This window comes from Maylandia zebra, linkage group LG16 (genome assembly GCF_041146795.1).
Source record: "Maylandia zebra isolate NMK-2024a linkage group LG16, Mzebra_GT3a, whole genome shotgun sequence".
NCBI lineage: Eukaryota > Metazoa > Chordata > Actinopteri > Cichliformes > Cichlidae > Maylandia > Maylandia zebra.
Window position 1 is genome coordinate 8,178,992 of NC_135182.1, and position 16,587 is coordinate 8,195,578.

A 16,587-nucleotide genomic window follows, 5' to 3' on the forward strand; every position below is an offset into this window, starting at 1 on the left:
GTGCTTTCAGGTTAATCTCGTTGAAATGACCTTAACGCCACAACACGGCAAATCTCCGTTAACGAGCTACCGCCGATCGCTCCGTGCAATGGGGCTAGACGGCCAACACGTTAACGAGCTAACTGCGCTAACACACTAGTTCACACCAATGTAATTGAGCATTGCATGGCACATCCAACATACTGTTTTACTTTAGTCCATGACTCGCTTACCTTCAGGGTCATACGTCACATGAAAACCAAAATAATTCCAAACGCCAGATCTGAATGAGAGTGGGGGAGGTCCATGTTAAAAGGAGAGCTTAACTTCTGTCTCGCTAGCTTGCCCTGCACTCTTCCTTCTGACTATGCTGTCTGTGTTGAGCGCTCAGTGGATCTGCGCTGGACAGTGCAGCCTAGGCGGAGTAGTCGAACGCAGATTCACTGAGCGCTCAACACAGACAGCATCGTCAGAAGGAAAATTGATAAAATAAATTACAAATGTTGTATTGTTCGATACATATGCGTACCGAACCGAAAGCACTGTATCGAACGGTTCAATATCGATACGAATATCGTTGCACCCCTAGTAAAAACCAGTTTGGTCTTACCGAACAGTTCAGCATGTATTCAAATGAAAAGCATGCAGGTGCCCAAATTTAGTTTTGGAATTTTTTTTTTTTTTAAGGATTTGTAAATCTGGTAATCTAAAAAAATGGCCATTCATTTCATTGATGGCATTTCGTAAAAATTAATTACATTTTTTTTATGTCTTAATCCAAAAATAATATTATTAAGGAAAACAGTGGTGAGAGGCTGCTGCAAAACCACATTTATTGCAATGAAGTAGCATATGATGATTACCTTGGACATGGTTGCTTTGAAGATGAGGATCAGACCTGTGACCGGTCACAGTTGGCTGTCACATTAAAGACCTTTGGTGATAAAACTGAATCAAGACACTGCTATCAGTTTGCAACTGAATGGGGTTGTTTTGTGATAGTATGCCATTTAACTGTGATAAATCCCTGGGAATCACAGACCTGTGGTCATCTCCATGCACAGAAATCACCTTTAATAAATAGTGATATAGTTGCTTCAGGACGACTGTTTCGTTGGGAAGTGACTTGGTGCTTGGTAACCTTAATATAATCAGAATACAAGCTGCCCGGTGACCAGTTGAGTCTCCTACTGCAAAGAGACTCATCAGCGAGTTCAGCTCATTGGCAGACTGACCAAATCTTTTGGCAAATGTTTGCAACCCTTCTTTAAAGTAAAATATTCAATGCAATCACTGGGCAACCACCATTTTTTGTTTATTTGTTTTTTTTGCACAGGTGGATTGATCATAAAAGCTCTGCTAGCTTTTGTTTTACCAGGAAATGCTTTCATGGTGATTATAGTAACAAGCGCTGTTGCTGTGAATGCTACACAGCAAAGAGAGGCTTTACTTCCACATTAAACTACAACTCTTCACTGCTGTTGTGTTATCAGTCATGTTGTTCAGAAAAATATGTACTTGGACTGAATTGTGTAATCATTTTTGTCGACATGAATGTGCCTAGGCTCTCTTTTTTTACTAAATATAAGTGAGAAGCAGCATCAGCTTCTTGCTGCATTTTTCACTCTTTCACTCTTTTCCAAATCTTCCGGAAGATTGGTTGGAGTTGCACTTTTTTTCAGCTGCACAGTCATGTTGCTCAAGAGGGTTGACCCTGACAGACATTAACCATACACGACTTGTCAGTTTAATTGTTAGTTGGGGAATTTACCACTTGACAAATATCAGGATTCTTTAATTTCCCGGGCCTAGTTGACATTAAAGAAAAATGGAGCCATGCTAGTCTTGCCCAGGTTTGCAGTCTTGCTGACTGAGATGTGGTTGGTATGCTTGTGCAGCTCTTGGCCTCTAAAGGTCATTTTCATTTTGCGGAACAGACTAATTTAGCTGGACTTATGGGTCTCTGGCAAGGAGGAATGCACTGGGGTTTGTCCATGAAAGCATCCTGGAGATGATGAGGAGATTGATTTCAGTCTGAGGTGTGCGTGTTGTTCTGTCAGTGAGTCAGAGTTAATGGCTTTGCCTGATGCACAGTGATGAGCTCCTCAGGCATGAATCACAGCTCTCAAACACAGTTGTGAGGAAAGGAGACCGCTGACCTTTGTGCCAAACACTATGCCGAGCGCCTGATGAGCAACATCGGAAATCTCTGTCCAGAAGAGCGCAGTCCTGGGAACAGCTAAGATACTGCGCAGGACCCTCAAGCTCCCAGGCCTCTGGTAGAGGACCCGAGCTTGAAGGATAAACCGCCCGCAGGGGCGTGCTGGGTGTTTTTTTTTTTTATTTTTTTTTTTATATATATATAAATAAAAAAGCTCCTTAGCTTCCTTCACTGTAGTTTGAGTGAAGCTCAGAGTGTTTCTTTTTCCTTGTACTCATAATCAGAGGCAGACATTTTAACAAAGTGTAGCCAGAAATAAGTTGTCCTCCTGAATTATTCTTTAATAAGCAAAACTCTTTCCTCAACATATTCAATTATTTGATCATTTCTGAGGTGATATGCATTTAGAAAAAAAGAACTCAGCTGCACATTTACATTCCTGGTGCCAGTGCCCCATGGCATGGCTCTCTGGCAGATGGAGAGATGAGCTGACATTGATCTTCTTCTAATGTCAAAATCTTATGTGTCTCCTTGTCAACAGTAATGTGCATGGATGCCAAGATCAACTTTGACTCCAACGCAGCGTACCGCCAGCAGAAAGTGTTCGAACTGCGGGACTGGACTCAAGAGGACCCGCGGGACCGGCAGGCCGCCACGGCTGACCTCAACTATATCGGTCTTGATGGAACCATCGGCTGTCTGGGTCAGTCCAAGCGAAATGTCAGAAAAGCTATTTAGTAGTTTCATTTTTTGTGTTTATTATAGCTTTTGAACCTATTTGGTGGTCATTTTGAGATATGTTCTCAGTTGTAATCCTGATTGGGTACTGCATTTCCCATAATGCTCGGTTATGCCAGACAGAAAATGAACGTTATAGGTTATAATGGTAACCCAGAGATATTAATATGACCAAACTGGACAAGATATGAATATCTATAGATTAAAAAAAGGAGCTTGCTAATTTGTCTGCGATATCCTGCAGTCTGTCAGTCTCCTGTTTACTGTCTTTTTCTCCCTCAACTTTCTAGCCACCTCAACTCCATACACGGCATCCCACAACATAAAGCCACCAAATAAGACACCTTGTGGCCTTTTAGTGGAACTGTTTGTTTTTCTTGACTTACTTTAAACAATGTCTCAGAAACAGTTCACAGGTCCAGCTGAGCTGCTGTGTTGTGTCCAGTGCTGTGCTAGCTTATCTGACACAATTCTGTCTCTTAACAATGAAAAGCAGATCATACACTGTGTTTTTTCCCCTCTTTCTTATGTCTTTAAAAATATCCAAACTCAGTAGCTTGTTGTTGGCTCTAACACTTTCTACTGGCTCAAAGTGCGAGGGACTCATAAATACAATGGGGTGGTATTTTACAGCACAGTGGCACCCAAGTCTTGTTTCCATGTGTAAAAACTATTTTTAGTGAGAGTCTGTAATGTTTTGTCATCATTTAAAGATTTCAAAATGGATATTAAACCATTTCCAACCACTTTCACATAACATAAGGAAGAAGTACAGTTAGTTTCAGACCTAGAAGTACACACCTGAGCTGCTTTAGTTCAAAGTGGTGCATCAGTATCAGCCATTAAAACCTACCAGCCTATCACCAATTGGCTTTTTATAACGACTATCAGACCAGACTTTGAGTGTAAAGACAGCACTGTCGTAATAGGAGCTCTTTTAGTTGTGATTTAAATGTAATGCGTTTCCATTTAATGTCAGTCTTATTATCAATGAGTGTTTTTGGTTTTTTTTTTTTTCCAGTACATATTCAGTGCAAAAGAAGAAAATCGTCTGCCTGAATCATTTGACCAGTGGCTTTGTCTGTTTTAGTAAATGGAGCAGGTCTGGCCATGGCTACCATGGACATCATCAAGCTCCATGGCGGCACACCAGCCAACTTCCTGGATGTAGGAGGAGGAGCCACAGCTCATCAGGTGACGGAGGCCTTCAAACTCATCACCTCTGACAGGAGGGTAAGAAGATGCCAGCTTCCAAAGGCTGTTCATGGTTTTAAACAGGAAACTGTTGAAGCCCGATGTAGCTCACCCCTCTGAGCTCGTCAACATTCAGTTTTTGATGAAGTTGTTTCTTTTTTCTTTTTTTCTTCAGGTTCAGGCTATCCTGGTCAATATCTTCGGAGGAATTATGAGGTGTGACGTCATCGCCCAGGGTATCATCATGGCTGTAAGAGACTTGGACCTCAAGATACCCATCGTTGTGCGGTTACAAGGTGAGGAACAAACTGCTATTTTTTTTTTTAATTTTCTTAAAAGGATTTAAAATGTGGCATTGTATTCATTAACTTGTTAAATTGAAGCTTTGACTTTATCCTTATTTGAATTTTTACTGTTGTTAAATAATTTCCCATGAATTTGATGGGGGATTGATGCCTCCCTCCTTCTGAATGTTGAACGAAAGGATGACGACCTCAGACATCTGGTAGCAGCCAGTTGAAGTGATTTGGGAAAAGGATCAGAGATTATATATACCTCATCTGCACTAGGAGCCCCTCAGGATCCCTCCATGAGAAGATCTTGCTGAATTCAGGGATGTCTGATCTTAGTGAGCTATGGAATGCAAGGAAATCCCGACAACTCTCCAGCACAGTATCTCAGATTGAAAACAAGTACAGATATTTGTAACGCAGATTTCATTACCAACCTGACCAACAGCCTAAACCTTGTTTTAAAAGGAAATGGAAATAGACAGGGGTTTGGGCCCAAACACAGTGTTGTAATGTTCTGGATCAACCACAGCCACAGGCTCCCCCTCCAGTGGAAACACACACTCTCCCCCACCTTGTCAGGCGGGTTAACTGGCAGCAGCTGGCAGTGCTGAGGGGGGGGGGGGGGGGGGGGGGGACTCGTGTCCGTTTCATTTGATGCTTCCTACTTCAAAGTCTGGCTCCTGGAAACGCGCAGAAAACGACAAACACAAATGAGCTGTGAATTATTGTGATATCGTGTGATATATGCATATGTACATTCATACTCTATATTATCAAAGGAGGCCAAGTGTTGAATACAAAGACTTGCTGGTCCTTTGTGGCCTTCCAGAGAGCTGAATCCCTCACTGGGTGAAATTCCTCTGCCAATTTGGTTTTCTCATCTTTATTCATTCGTCAGTGCAAGGCAGTGAAATTTGCAAGCACAAAGAAATGGTGCATGCTTGTATTTGGAGCCTAAACAGAGCTGACATTTCTCAGTTTTCCTCAGGGTAACATTTTCTGCTCCTGTTTTCTATTTTGGAAACGAGAGGATGTCACCTCAAAATGCTGCTGCTGAGGTTTGCGTTCCAGCGCCTAGACTGTAACTGCACTGCAGCTTTAGACACGTTACGTGAATTAAACAGGAGCGCTGCCTTGTGTTTACATGTTTAATCAGTTTTTTAAAAGTTATTCTTTACACATTTTATAATCTAAGATGTAGAAGCGCTTCTGAAGTTGGATTGGAGTCATTAGGTAGTTCTGTCTTATATCTCAATTAGCACCTCTGTGGTCTTGTCTGCAAGTGTAAATGCACTGGTGACGAACAGGGCAGGTAGTTTTGGTGTTTTTTTTTTGTTTTTTTTAATTTTAGGGAAGCTTTGCATGTTGAGTTTTGACTGAGTATATGTCAAAGACATGGTTTGATCACCATTATAATAGTTTCTGGGTAGCTGCATAGTCAGAGACCCAGGCCCTTGCTAACTTCTGATGCACACCCATTCATTTTGTTCTATAAGCCTGAAATATGACAGAAATGACTCAGTTCTGAAAAGCTTCAATTGTTACTGCTGATTGGCTTTCAAAGGTTAAAAAGTTAATGCCACCCTCCTTTTCTTTTGATTGGCTGCTCCTTGCATGCTGTATTTTTTTTTATTTTTTTTTTTTATAGGATGTTATGATCAGCAGTGTCACAAGGCTTTGGATGATGACTCCTTGTTGGAGTCACCTGAACAGAGATGGACTTGGGCTGCTTTAAGGTCACTTTGTATAAAATCTGTTTCAAAGAGAAAATAAGATATGGGTGAAAGGTTCAACAACAGAGGAAGTTTCCTTCTTTAGCAGAGTACATCCTAGTTCATGGTTTGCAGCAGATGTTTTCAGTTCCTTTGTAGTGATGTGTGCTTCTTTAGAGGTTTGGACATACTTAACATACTTGCACAATTAAAAAATTGCTCATTAATATTGGCCATAGCAGAAACTTTGTGTATTTTATATTTTCTTCAGGGAGTATTTTCACACACAAAGTTTTTGGACATGGTTGAATGTAACTGAGATTTTGTTGATAACCTATAGCGATGTGATTAAATACTGTGGTTTGTTTTTCTACCTTCAAAATGAAGTTAATTGACTGAGTGCAGTTGATACTGTAAGGCTTCAGAGTACTCAGTCATTCAGTCATCTGAAACTAAATACTCTGCTGTTAGTCTAAAACTCTGAAGACTATTTGAATTTTAACACCCTGCAGTACAGGGTAAGATGGACTGCAGCAGATGCATTTGATTCATTTGGCAAGAATTCCTTCATGTATGCTTCATCTGCTTTTATCTTCTAAAGTTAGTGGTAAAGGGTAAAAGAAAGTAGTTGGAATAACTTTCCAAAGCTATTAAATTCTGTCTTGTAACCTCTTAAACATCTGCGGTGTTTTTAACTTTGATAAACTTTAAGCATCACACTGATGAGCTTGAAACTCAAATGCTTCATGGATTTTAAGTCAGAGCTACAAGTAGCACCTCTGTAAGGCTCTACATCAGCACAAAGACGCTTTTCCTGTGAGCCAATCCACAAATGTGCGTGTGACCAAATGACTTGTTAATCGGGGCCGGACTCGGATACATCAGATGGGTCACAGCTCCTAATTCGACTCTGGAAACTTGACTGGACCACGTTCTCCTTTCAAAACAGGAACATGCTCTTTTTTAAAATTTTAATGTTTTTTTTTTAAAAATAATAAATATACTGTGTGTGTCTGTCTACACACTGACAAGTTACTTTGGTATGTTTATACATGCTCTTTCGTGTCTAAGACTGCTTCCTGGTTTATCCTGGATTCATGGGTTTGTGTATTTGTGTCAGTGGCTAATTCTGTAATGTGTCTGCTTTGCTCTGTTTGTAATTCTTTTCTGGGTTGTGAGGTCTGTCTGTATAATCAGGCATTAAAGCAGATGTTGTTGATCTCCATTGATTTGTAAAATAAGCCTCCGTTACCATTTTTCCCCTATGGTTGTATCTGTGGTTGCCATGGCTGCACACCAGCCACAGAGGCAAGCTGAAAAAAGTTGAACCATGAAGTGTGAAGGCATCCACCAAACAAAGGAGGAGGCAACGGCTTGCTGTGTGACAGCAGCTTTAATAAAAACTGTCTGCTGGGAGGTTATAGGGCAGTTTTAGGGAAATTGAGTTTTCACTTTGGTCCGGCGAACATTTTCTTTTTCATCAAAGAAACTTCATCAGCTCTCCAAACTTCTGGAAAGACCTTTTAGACATTCAGCTTTGTTTTTCCCGAGTGCAAATGGAAACTGTGGTCTGAGGGTGGACAGTACAGGAGGCACAGGTATCCACAGAAAACCACAAGGAGGTTATTAGCTTCCTCGAGGTTCAAAAACATTCAACAGCATCCAAATGAATGTTTGCCGTATCAAGAAACTCTCAGTTCTGACAGTGACACAGCTGTAGGGTGGCCAAAGGTACTGCTGTTTTGAAAAACTGACTTTTTTTCATTTATTTTTTTTGTTTGTTTGTTCTCAGGAACAAGAGTGGACGACGCCAAAGCTCTGATTGCTGCCAGTCCGCTGAAAATCCTGGCCTGCGACGACCTGGACGAAGCTGCAAAAATGGTACGCACAAAGACCCACGTTCAACTCAAATGCTCACGTCATAAATGGGGAGAGCAGGGCTGACATGTACCTGCCTTTAGATGTGTCGCTGTATGCGAGGAGGCGGAGGGTGTGTGTGTGTGTGTGTGTGTGTGTGTGTGAGAGAACCAATGTGAGGAAAAACGTCACTTTACATTTATAGCACAAAGTAACCAGAAAGCAGCAACAGTGTGAAAGCGTATGTGAGAACAGGGTTGGGGAGCAGGTGTGCCGGGAGGCAGTTTGATAACATTTTATTAAATCTTACTCTGTTCTAAACACTTTTCACATCCAATTAAGCTGCTTGATTAATTGCTTAAAAGTGGACTGATTCCAGCTTTCATGTAATGATTATATATGTGGAAAATGGTTGTATTTGATCTAAAAACAGGATATTAGTGATGAGCAGGATCAGCTTTGTTAGATATGTGAGTTAGCGAGGAAATGAAAGCCTTTGTTCTGTTCTTCTGGAGTTAGAATACAAAAGATTTTCAGGAAAGATGAGAAAGAATGAAAACCCTTTAGATTGTTGTGAGTGGAGAGTCCTTGTTGCTAGATTAGGAAAAGAAACGTGTATCAGTCACCTGTATTAGTAGTTGTCGTGTTTGGTATTTTTGTTCTGCCAAAATAACTAAAAAAAATTTTTTTTAAACTTTAGAATTAATATGATTTTGGAGAAAATTACTAGACAAGTATGACATGATATGGCATGAAACTGCAGCATGTGTCTCAGTGCACAAACCACAAGAACAAGACTGCACATGTGCAATCAGCTGATTAACATGTGCAGCTGCTCTGTGACTGTTCAAGTAGAGTTTGAGGTGTGCGTGTGTCGAGAGAAAAATATGCGTCTTCTAGATGACACTTGGGCGGCCCACTCCCACGGTAAAAGTTCTAGAAAAAGTTTTAGAAACGTAGAACGTCAGCGGCTAAGTTGGTAGTAATGATGTGAAGTGAAGCATGACTGCTGTGAGTGATGGGGATGTCAGCTGTCAAACCTGAAGTGCACTATGTCTCAATCCTAAATTGAAAGCAGAATACCTGCATAACACCTGAATTTCAGACTTTTCAAGCACAGTCAGGAGGAGGATTGGGATCCCATTGAAACAGTTGCATGACTTCAGAGACCTGTATCATTTGTGTCATCTGTTCTGTATTGACTGTCTTAAAAAAAAAGGTCTCCTTTTTAAAAACACGGGTTTGTTGGTTAAATAAAGGTCAATTGTAAAAGTATGTTATGTTAAATTTTATTTCATGAGCCCACTCTGCTCTGTCCACAGGTTGTAAAGCTTTCTGAAATCGTCTCCCTTGCAAAGGAAGCTCAAGTGGACATCACTTTCCAGCTGCCCATCTAAGAAACCCAATCTTTCAGATCTCTTCCTCCAAGCACTTCCTCTCTCACACCCCTGGGTCAGCCTATCAACAACACGCCACTCCACTACCCAATCAAACAGCAACATGAGCTAGAGAGAAGACACATTAGGTTAGCCCTTTGTTGAACCTGTTTCTGGCTCTGTGGCACAATGACACGACTCTGAACAGCGCCCCCCCCCCCCCCCCCCCCCCCCTTTACTCAAAGTCTCAAACCCAGAGAATACCCTTAAGTTGCACTTGAGTCGATACGCACAAACCTCCTTCTCCTCCTCGTTCTTTTTCGCTCTCTTCCACCCTGAGAGGGAGACTCGCGGTGAGCCTTTCTGTCTTCTTTGGTACTTGTTGCGAACACTTCCTTTGACCTACTTTGAAACAATAATAGAATAAAAACAGTAGCTTTGTCTTGTTACTCGGTGTTCAGGTTGGGGCTCTTTTGAGTCGGATCATTTCCTGTTTCCAGCTGAATGCTTGTGAGTTGGGACCCACTAGTGCTGTCCATTACACGGTTTAGCACGAGTGCCTTTCAATCTCTAAATAGGAATGTATTCCTCCATTCACGATTTTCTTTGTGTGTGAGTGAAGAGCTACAAACACACAAACAACATGCTGGCAAGCTTGACACTGGCATGAGGAAACAACCTCAGTTTTCTCCTTAATGGAGAATCAGCAGCATTGATTTAATATTGGTGGGGTTTATTTTCCATGCAGGCCTCAGTGTTATTTCTGTACCTCCTGTAGGCATGAGTTCCTCAGCCTCCTTCATTACTCCTGACACAGCAGATGTTTCCTCCTTTCAAAACTGCACACTCGGCACGGACGGTGTTCGGGTTCATCTCTGACTTTACCTGAAGGTTTGAACGGCTCAATCCGGTTTAACCCGGGTTTGAACGAGTCGCATTTGTTTGCCTGAATTATTAGACACCAGACCTGCGGGCGTATCGATCGACGTCAGGATCTGAGCGAGTATTGATGAGCGGGCCTGGCGTTTGGGCTGTGCCCCAGCTGTGGTGGAGCTCGTGTGTGGGTATGTTGAACACAGGTGATACATCACATAAATGTGTTGGGCACCTCAAGTTTTGCCAGGAAGGAACATGGAGATCAAAAGTTGAATGATCTCAAAGTAAATCAAGAGAGCTTGGTGTACGTTCCTGTTCCCATGGAAACTGCTCCTGCTTACCTGCCAGGTTTCAACCAGATGGAGTTCACATCTTGTGACCATCTGAAAATCAAAAAGGCCGTTGTTTTGATGTCTTTCATGACAATACTTTTAAGATCTTTGTTTTGAGCTGCTAATTAATCCAAATAAGGAATTTGAAGTATTCCCGGGCAGTGTGAAAATAATTAAACAGAAAATGCAAAAAGTTCTCAGTTGCAGTCTTCGTGTTTTAATATTGAGATTATTTTCCAAATTGAAACTGCACAAAACAGGAGGACGCAAGCACTTCCACTGTCATCCAAACAGTACTTGCTTATACTGTCTAAAGGGGGCAGCCAGGAAGTCTGAAGGTTGACGTTCACAAGTCACAAGTTTTTCCGGTTGAGCTCAAACTGAAGAGGACAGAAAAGTCACTGGTTCCGATTGCAGGTTTATCACCGTGTTCAAAGTGGTCATTGTAGGCAACTTTCTTGTTAAATGAACTACTGCCATAATTCCCCCCCCCTGGAGCATGAAAGTCACCAGAAATGGACTGATGACTGCTGAAGACACTGGAATTTTGTGTCGTTCTTTATTTATCTGCTTTGTTCTCTCTATGGAATAATTCACTGGTTTAGACCTCTGCAGTTGCTGCTCCCGTGTGTTCAGTCGTGCCATCGCGCCACAGTCTATTAGCTCCTTTTTTTTGTTTCTGTTTGTGAAGTCAGAGTCGAGGTTGGGGTACTCCAAGTCAAACTGTAAAACGGCTGTAGGTTTTTTTTCCTCCTTCCCTTTACTCCTCCTCCTCCAGCTCTCCAAACACAAGCCGACATTGTGAGTTGTACGTCATTTATTTTATCTTGTAAATAACCAGACTGATGTTCTCGCTCTGTAAAATATTTATGCTCCTCACAAAGAGCACAGCAAAGGAAGAAAAAGAAAAGAATAAATACAGAGAACACCAACTTTTCCCTGGTTGAATTTCTTGTCTCCGGTGTGTTTTGTCTTGGACACTGTACAAAGCTGAGCATTTATTTTGGTTTAATCTTCTTACCAAAAAATGCCTAATTGGTGCTGAATGTAGTGGCACCATAAAGCCTCAGAAGCCTTTATTTAGTTTCCTGTTAAAGAGCAACTGTTTAATGTTTTGTATGAGTTTGAAATCGAGAACCTGCAATAGTCTTGTGAGATAGTGGAGAATACTATTCATACATCCAGGCCTCCACCCATTTCTTCTGCTTATCCGGGGCATGGGTCACAGAGACAGCAGCCTAAGCAGAGAGGCCCAGACTTCCCTCTCACCAGCCACCACCTCTAGCTTAGTTTGGCAGGAGGTCCTCGGTGTGCCAGGGACACCTACAGCCGGAGGCATTCTACTAGGCTGGCTCCTTTCGATGTGGAGAGGCTCTATTCTGAGCCCTACTCAGATGAGTGAACTCACCACTTTCTCTAAGGGAGAGTCCAGCCACCTTTTGAAGAAAGCTTGCTTCTGCTGATATCTGCCATCTCGTACTTTCAGTCACTACATAAGCTCATGACCATCGGTGAGGGTAGGGTTGTAGATGGACCGGTAAATGGTGAGCTTCTCTTTTATGCTCAGCTCTGTCTACCATGACGGACTGGAACACAATCCACATCACTGCAGGCATGGCTGCAAAGTGTCTGTTAATCTCCCCTCCCCCCTCACTCGTGAAGAAGACCCCGAGATATTTCAACTCCTCCACATGGGGCAGCAACTTGTTCCTGACCCGGAGTGGGCACTCCACCCTTTTTCAGCTGAGGACCATGGCCTCAGGTTTGGAGGTCCCAATTCTTGTTCCTGCCGCCTCGCATTCTGCTGCAAACTGCTTCAGTGCTCGCTGGAGGCCACCACCTGAACAAACCAGCAGGACAACTGCAAAACGCAGAGATGACATTCTAGATGAGTGTTGGTTTGATCAAGCGGTTTGGAGAGGTAAAACCTGTTCCCTTGTTAGTCTTTGTTGAACTGATTCCAAGTATACCAAAAAGAGTGGCCAAATCAGTGTTGGATAGGATGAATGCACTGGTGAGTTTAGCAACATCAAAAGGTCTGGAAGACCAATGAATTGGACGATTGCAGAATTCTTTCCTGGGTTAAGATAAAACCTTCCACGACAAACAGCCCAGTCAACAGCTGTCGCAACTGCAGGTGGCTCATTGTCAAGAAACACCTTCATGAGTGGAAATGCAGAGGGTTTACAACAAGGTGCAAACCACTGGTTACAAAGGATACCAGAGGATTAGACTTTGCCAGAAAAAATAAAAAAGATTCTGCACTGCTCTGGAAAACAGAGGACAAATGACACCAAGTAAGTCACAGTTACAGAAAACAACTAATATTCACTCTAAATTTATCGAATTACCCACGCTGTACAGCCTCTATTCATGAATATACAGATTACTGTCAGTAGGAAAAAAAGACTTTTTTACTTGTTTGTTTTTTTTTTTTTGTTTTAATGTTACGTACCCTTTTCTGTAATTTTGCTGAGGTTAAAAATGTTCTCAGAATGAGTTAAACTATCACAAACAACAGGGAATATGTTTTCTAATGTTTACCTGTGTAATCTCAGTCCCATCTGAATGGTGTTTTAAACTATGGTCTTTGTTTGATGCTATTTTCTAACAATTCTGCTCGGTATGTAGCAGGATCATTTTGGTGTTTAAATAATAATAATTTTGTAAGCATATTTCCATTTGTGTTGGGCCTGTAACGACTGAGCGAGCGCTCTCTGATTGCAGGTTCTGTCAGAGTCACCCACGCTGGCTGTAATGGCAGGGTGATTACCTGAGTGGGTGTTTCTTGACAGCAGGTTAAAATGCTTTTGACTATGTTGATGGAAAACAACACATGATGATTCAAACTCTGGTCAAGTAAAAAAAACAAAAAACTGGAGGAACATTCACACATGGTTAACATTTGAAGATTACCCTGTTTTAGTTTTTTAACAAGGTAGAAGTTTTCCAAATGCATTTAAAAAGAAAAGACGTTTAATGTGGGCACTTTGTCGTCTTTCAGCTACCCTGCTCTGAAGTTGAGAAAATCAAACATCAGTCAGGTCAGAGGACAGAGACCAGTTGAGATTGTAGAAGGACACGAAACGGATAAGGAGTTAGATATTTCACACACTCACACTGAGTTGGTCAAGACCCAAAATGGAACTAAAAAAGAAAGAGTGTGTCCTATAGTCAAAGCTTGACCAATCAACTGTTGAATAGGTTTACAATAACATGCCAGATGATACAAGTTTAAATCATAGATGGTATAGAAGATGGATGAAGTTTATGGGTCTGAAAACTGAAGCCAACATGGAAAAGCCTTAAACTTGCATTCTTCCTAATGACCAGCAGTGGGTTGCAGAAAGCCTTCCAGTTTTATAGAAGTCTACGACCCTCAGCTTCCTTGTTCTCTTATCCCAGTAAACTATGCCGGCTCATTGGCTAATGGCTTGCCAATCACAAGTCGAAACACTCAGCTTGAGGCTTTATAATGGGACTTCAAACCATCCTGTGTTTTGTGCCGCCCATGTTTAAGATCAACAAATCTATTTATTTAATGATAGTTATGTAAGTTCATGCTTATTGTATCCATAGCAACTAAGTAACAGCCAGGTGCTAATAATCAAATGCTCTTCATTAATTCATTATCAGTGAGCGTGTTCACCTCTGAAATTTTGACAGCTTTTAGCTTTGCACAGCAGCATCTGAATAAATCAGACTTCTAGAAAGACTTAGGACAAATGTGGCCAAAGTAGTGCTGTTTAGCTATGGTGCACAGCACCGTGTTTGATGAAAACCAAACGCAGTATATCAGCACAAGCACCTCATACCAACTGCAATGCATGGTGGTGGAAGGGTGATGATTTGGGCTTGTTTTGAAGCCACAGGCCCTGGTGACCTTGCAGTCATTTATTTGACCCAAATTAGGTCGTGCAGCACAGATCGTAGACATACATCACAGTTGAAAAGGGAAAGAATCAAGGTTTTACAATATATTAATCAAAGTTCAGACCTCAACTCAATTGAGAATTGAAATGCTGTAGTGTGACCTGTGCAGAAAGAAATGTTTGTAAAAGAACTGAAGCAATGATGTAAAGAAGAGTGGGCCAGCAATTATTTCAGGGTACTACTGCTCAACGAGGATCTGCAAGATACTGAATCATAAGGTGTAGTTAGTTTTTCGCAGGACTGCATAGAGTTTGGTGAAAACATTCTTTCTTACATGACTATTGTTCCTTTGCAATTCATATAAACTAGCGTCAAAGGTTTTGGACTACTGACACCAGATCTTCAATCAGCAAATTTGGACAACCTCTGTTATATTTTTATGAACACATATTTAAAAAACAAGGGTAGTAATATCTTCCAATCAGTCGATACAACAAGAATAACCGCAATAACTACAAGCAAGAGTTTGTACTGTCACATTGTGAGTTCATTTTCCTGTGTGCATGTATGTGTCTGAGTGTGTTCTGGCTGGTAACGAATCTAAATAAAACCTCTACAGGAACACACCAGTTAATCTGTGAAAGATGCCAAAACAAGCAAAAAATATAAAATCACTTCTTAAAGAATGACACACTGATTCATAATGTGCAGTGTGAAGTCATTTACTATACAGTTGGTCAGACAGCTGCTAAAATGCAGGTGCTTGACGTTCACAAGCAGCAGATCTACCAATCAGTCAATCTGCACACAGCCACACGTGCCCTCTTCCAGTTCAGGCAACAAGCTCTAGCAGTTCTTTGCTGCTGAAATCCACAAGGGCAGCACTGTTTTAATATGGACGGTGAGATGAAGTCACTGCTTTAAAGCTGAATGTGGATATGGCCTTTGAGCGCTGGAAGGCCGTGTCACTGTAGAAGAGATGAAAAGCTGGGTTAAGTCATCAGAGGACTCCCTGCTGAGTTCACATCTTCACTCAAATTAAACCTTGCCAACACAACACACACTCACACTGAGCTTTGAAGTCTTTGCTCCAGCCTCTTTTTCTACGATTTCCTTGGCTGTAGCACCAGGCTCAAATCTCCACCCTGTGGGTAGAAGAGATGATTTTGATTGTACACAAGACATTTCATTATATCTCTCCCTGCCATGTTTCTCCAGAGATGAAAAGTCTGCTGAGGCCAAAAATCTTGTGATAAATGGACCTTTTTTTATTTCTAAAACTAATTAAGAGGGAAAGGAGGGGTAAGCTGGGCTCTGATTTGTCATGGATGCACTGTATGCAATATGGAACTAAAATATGAAACTCGATGACACATTTTTAATTTTCTAAATGTGTGTTTGTGGGTGGCAGGCACAGCGTCTGTGCTGGAGCCGGGACAAACTGCACTGAATCTGTGTCATGAGTAATTTTAGCTGTAATGGAAAAATGTAGCAGTACCTTACTAAAATCACTTGTGCAGTGTTTAATAAACTTACGGCGGGTGGTCAAAGTAAAACAAATGCTCTCTACGATCTAAGTCTAGCTTTGTTCATCTCAAAACCAAACCAACACTTTTAATCTGGTGTTGTTTTTCCTTTTTTGTGTATGTGTGTGGGTTATTGCTAAGTCATTCAGTTCAACCAGGAGAAGGTTGGTTTTTTTTAAACTCTGTGCATAATTTATATTTGTCTTTGGTATGGAGAACAGACCCCAGCAGAACATGGAGCAGGCATCTGTGGCTTGAGGTGGGTTCCAAAGTGGCCTGCAGATGTACAGCAACTTTTAACAAACTAAACGCAAGGATTACCAAAGTCTCTAAGAGTAATATTGTAGGTTTGAAACACATTACATATATGAATTGCAACATAATCAGTGAGACCAAACGGTAGAAAAGGTGGGTTATGAGGAAAAGCTCATTCACATGAGAAAAAAACTGGGGCAGTAACTTCCTTGTGACAGGGAAGACACAATTATGGCATTTCGTTTCAGTTTTTTGCTTTCAGTGACAGATTGAAAGTGTTGAGAGGGGTGGGAAGTCCCCCAGCTTATCTTTCATTACATCTGAGAGAGGATCAAAGGACTTAATATCCAGCTTTTTTATTTAAAGTGATACAAAGTGCTACAGCATTTTATCTGTATGTGATTATGCTAATAAT

General features: G+C 41.4%; 1 protein-coding gene across 1 annotated transcript in view; it reads left to right on the forward strand.

The window, feature by feature from the left end:
* Positions 1–11,450, forward strand: part of sucla2 (succinate-CoA ligase ADP-forming subunit beta) — a 29,357-nt gene extending 17,907 nt beyond the window's left edge. The window contains exons 7-11 of the mRNA XM_004566299.4: positions 2,682–2,843; positions 3,969–4,111; positions 4,248–4,368; positions 7,870–7,958; positions 9,257–11,450. Coding sequence (XP_004566356.1) covers positions 2,682–2,843; positions 3,969–4,111; positions 4,248–4,368; positions 7,870–7,958; positions 9,257–9,331 — 590 coding nt within the window. The 3' untranslated portion in view covers positions 9,332–11,450. The remainder of the gene's footprint in view (positions 1–2,681; positions 2,844–3,968; positions 4,112–4,247; positions 4,369–7,869; positions 7,959–9,256) is intronic.
* Positions 11,451–16,587: the final 5,137 nt, after the last annotated feature.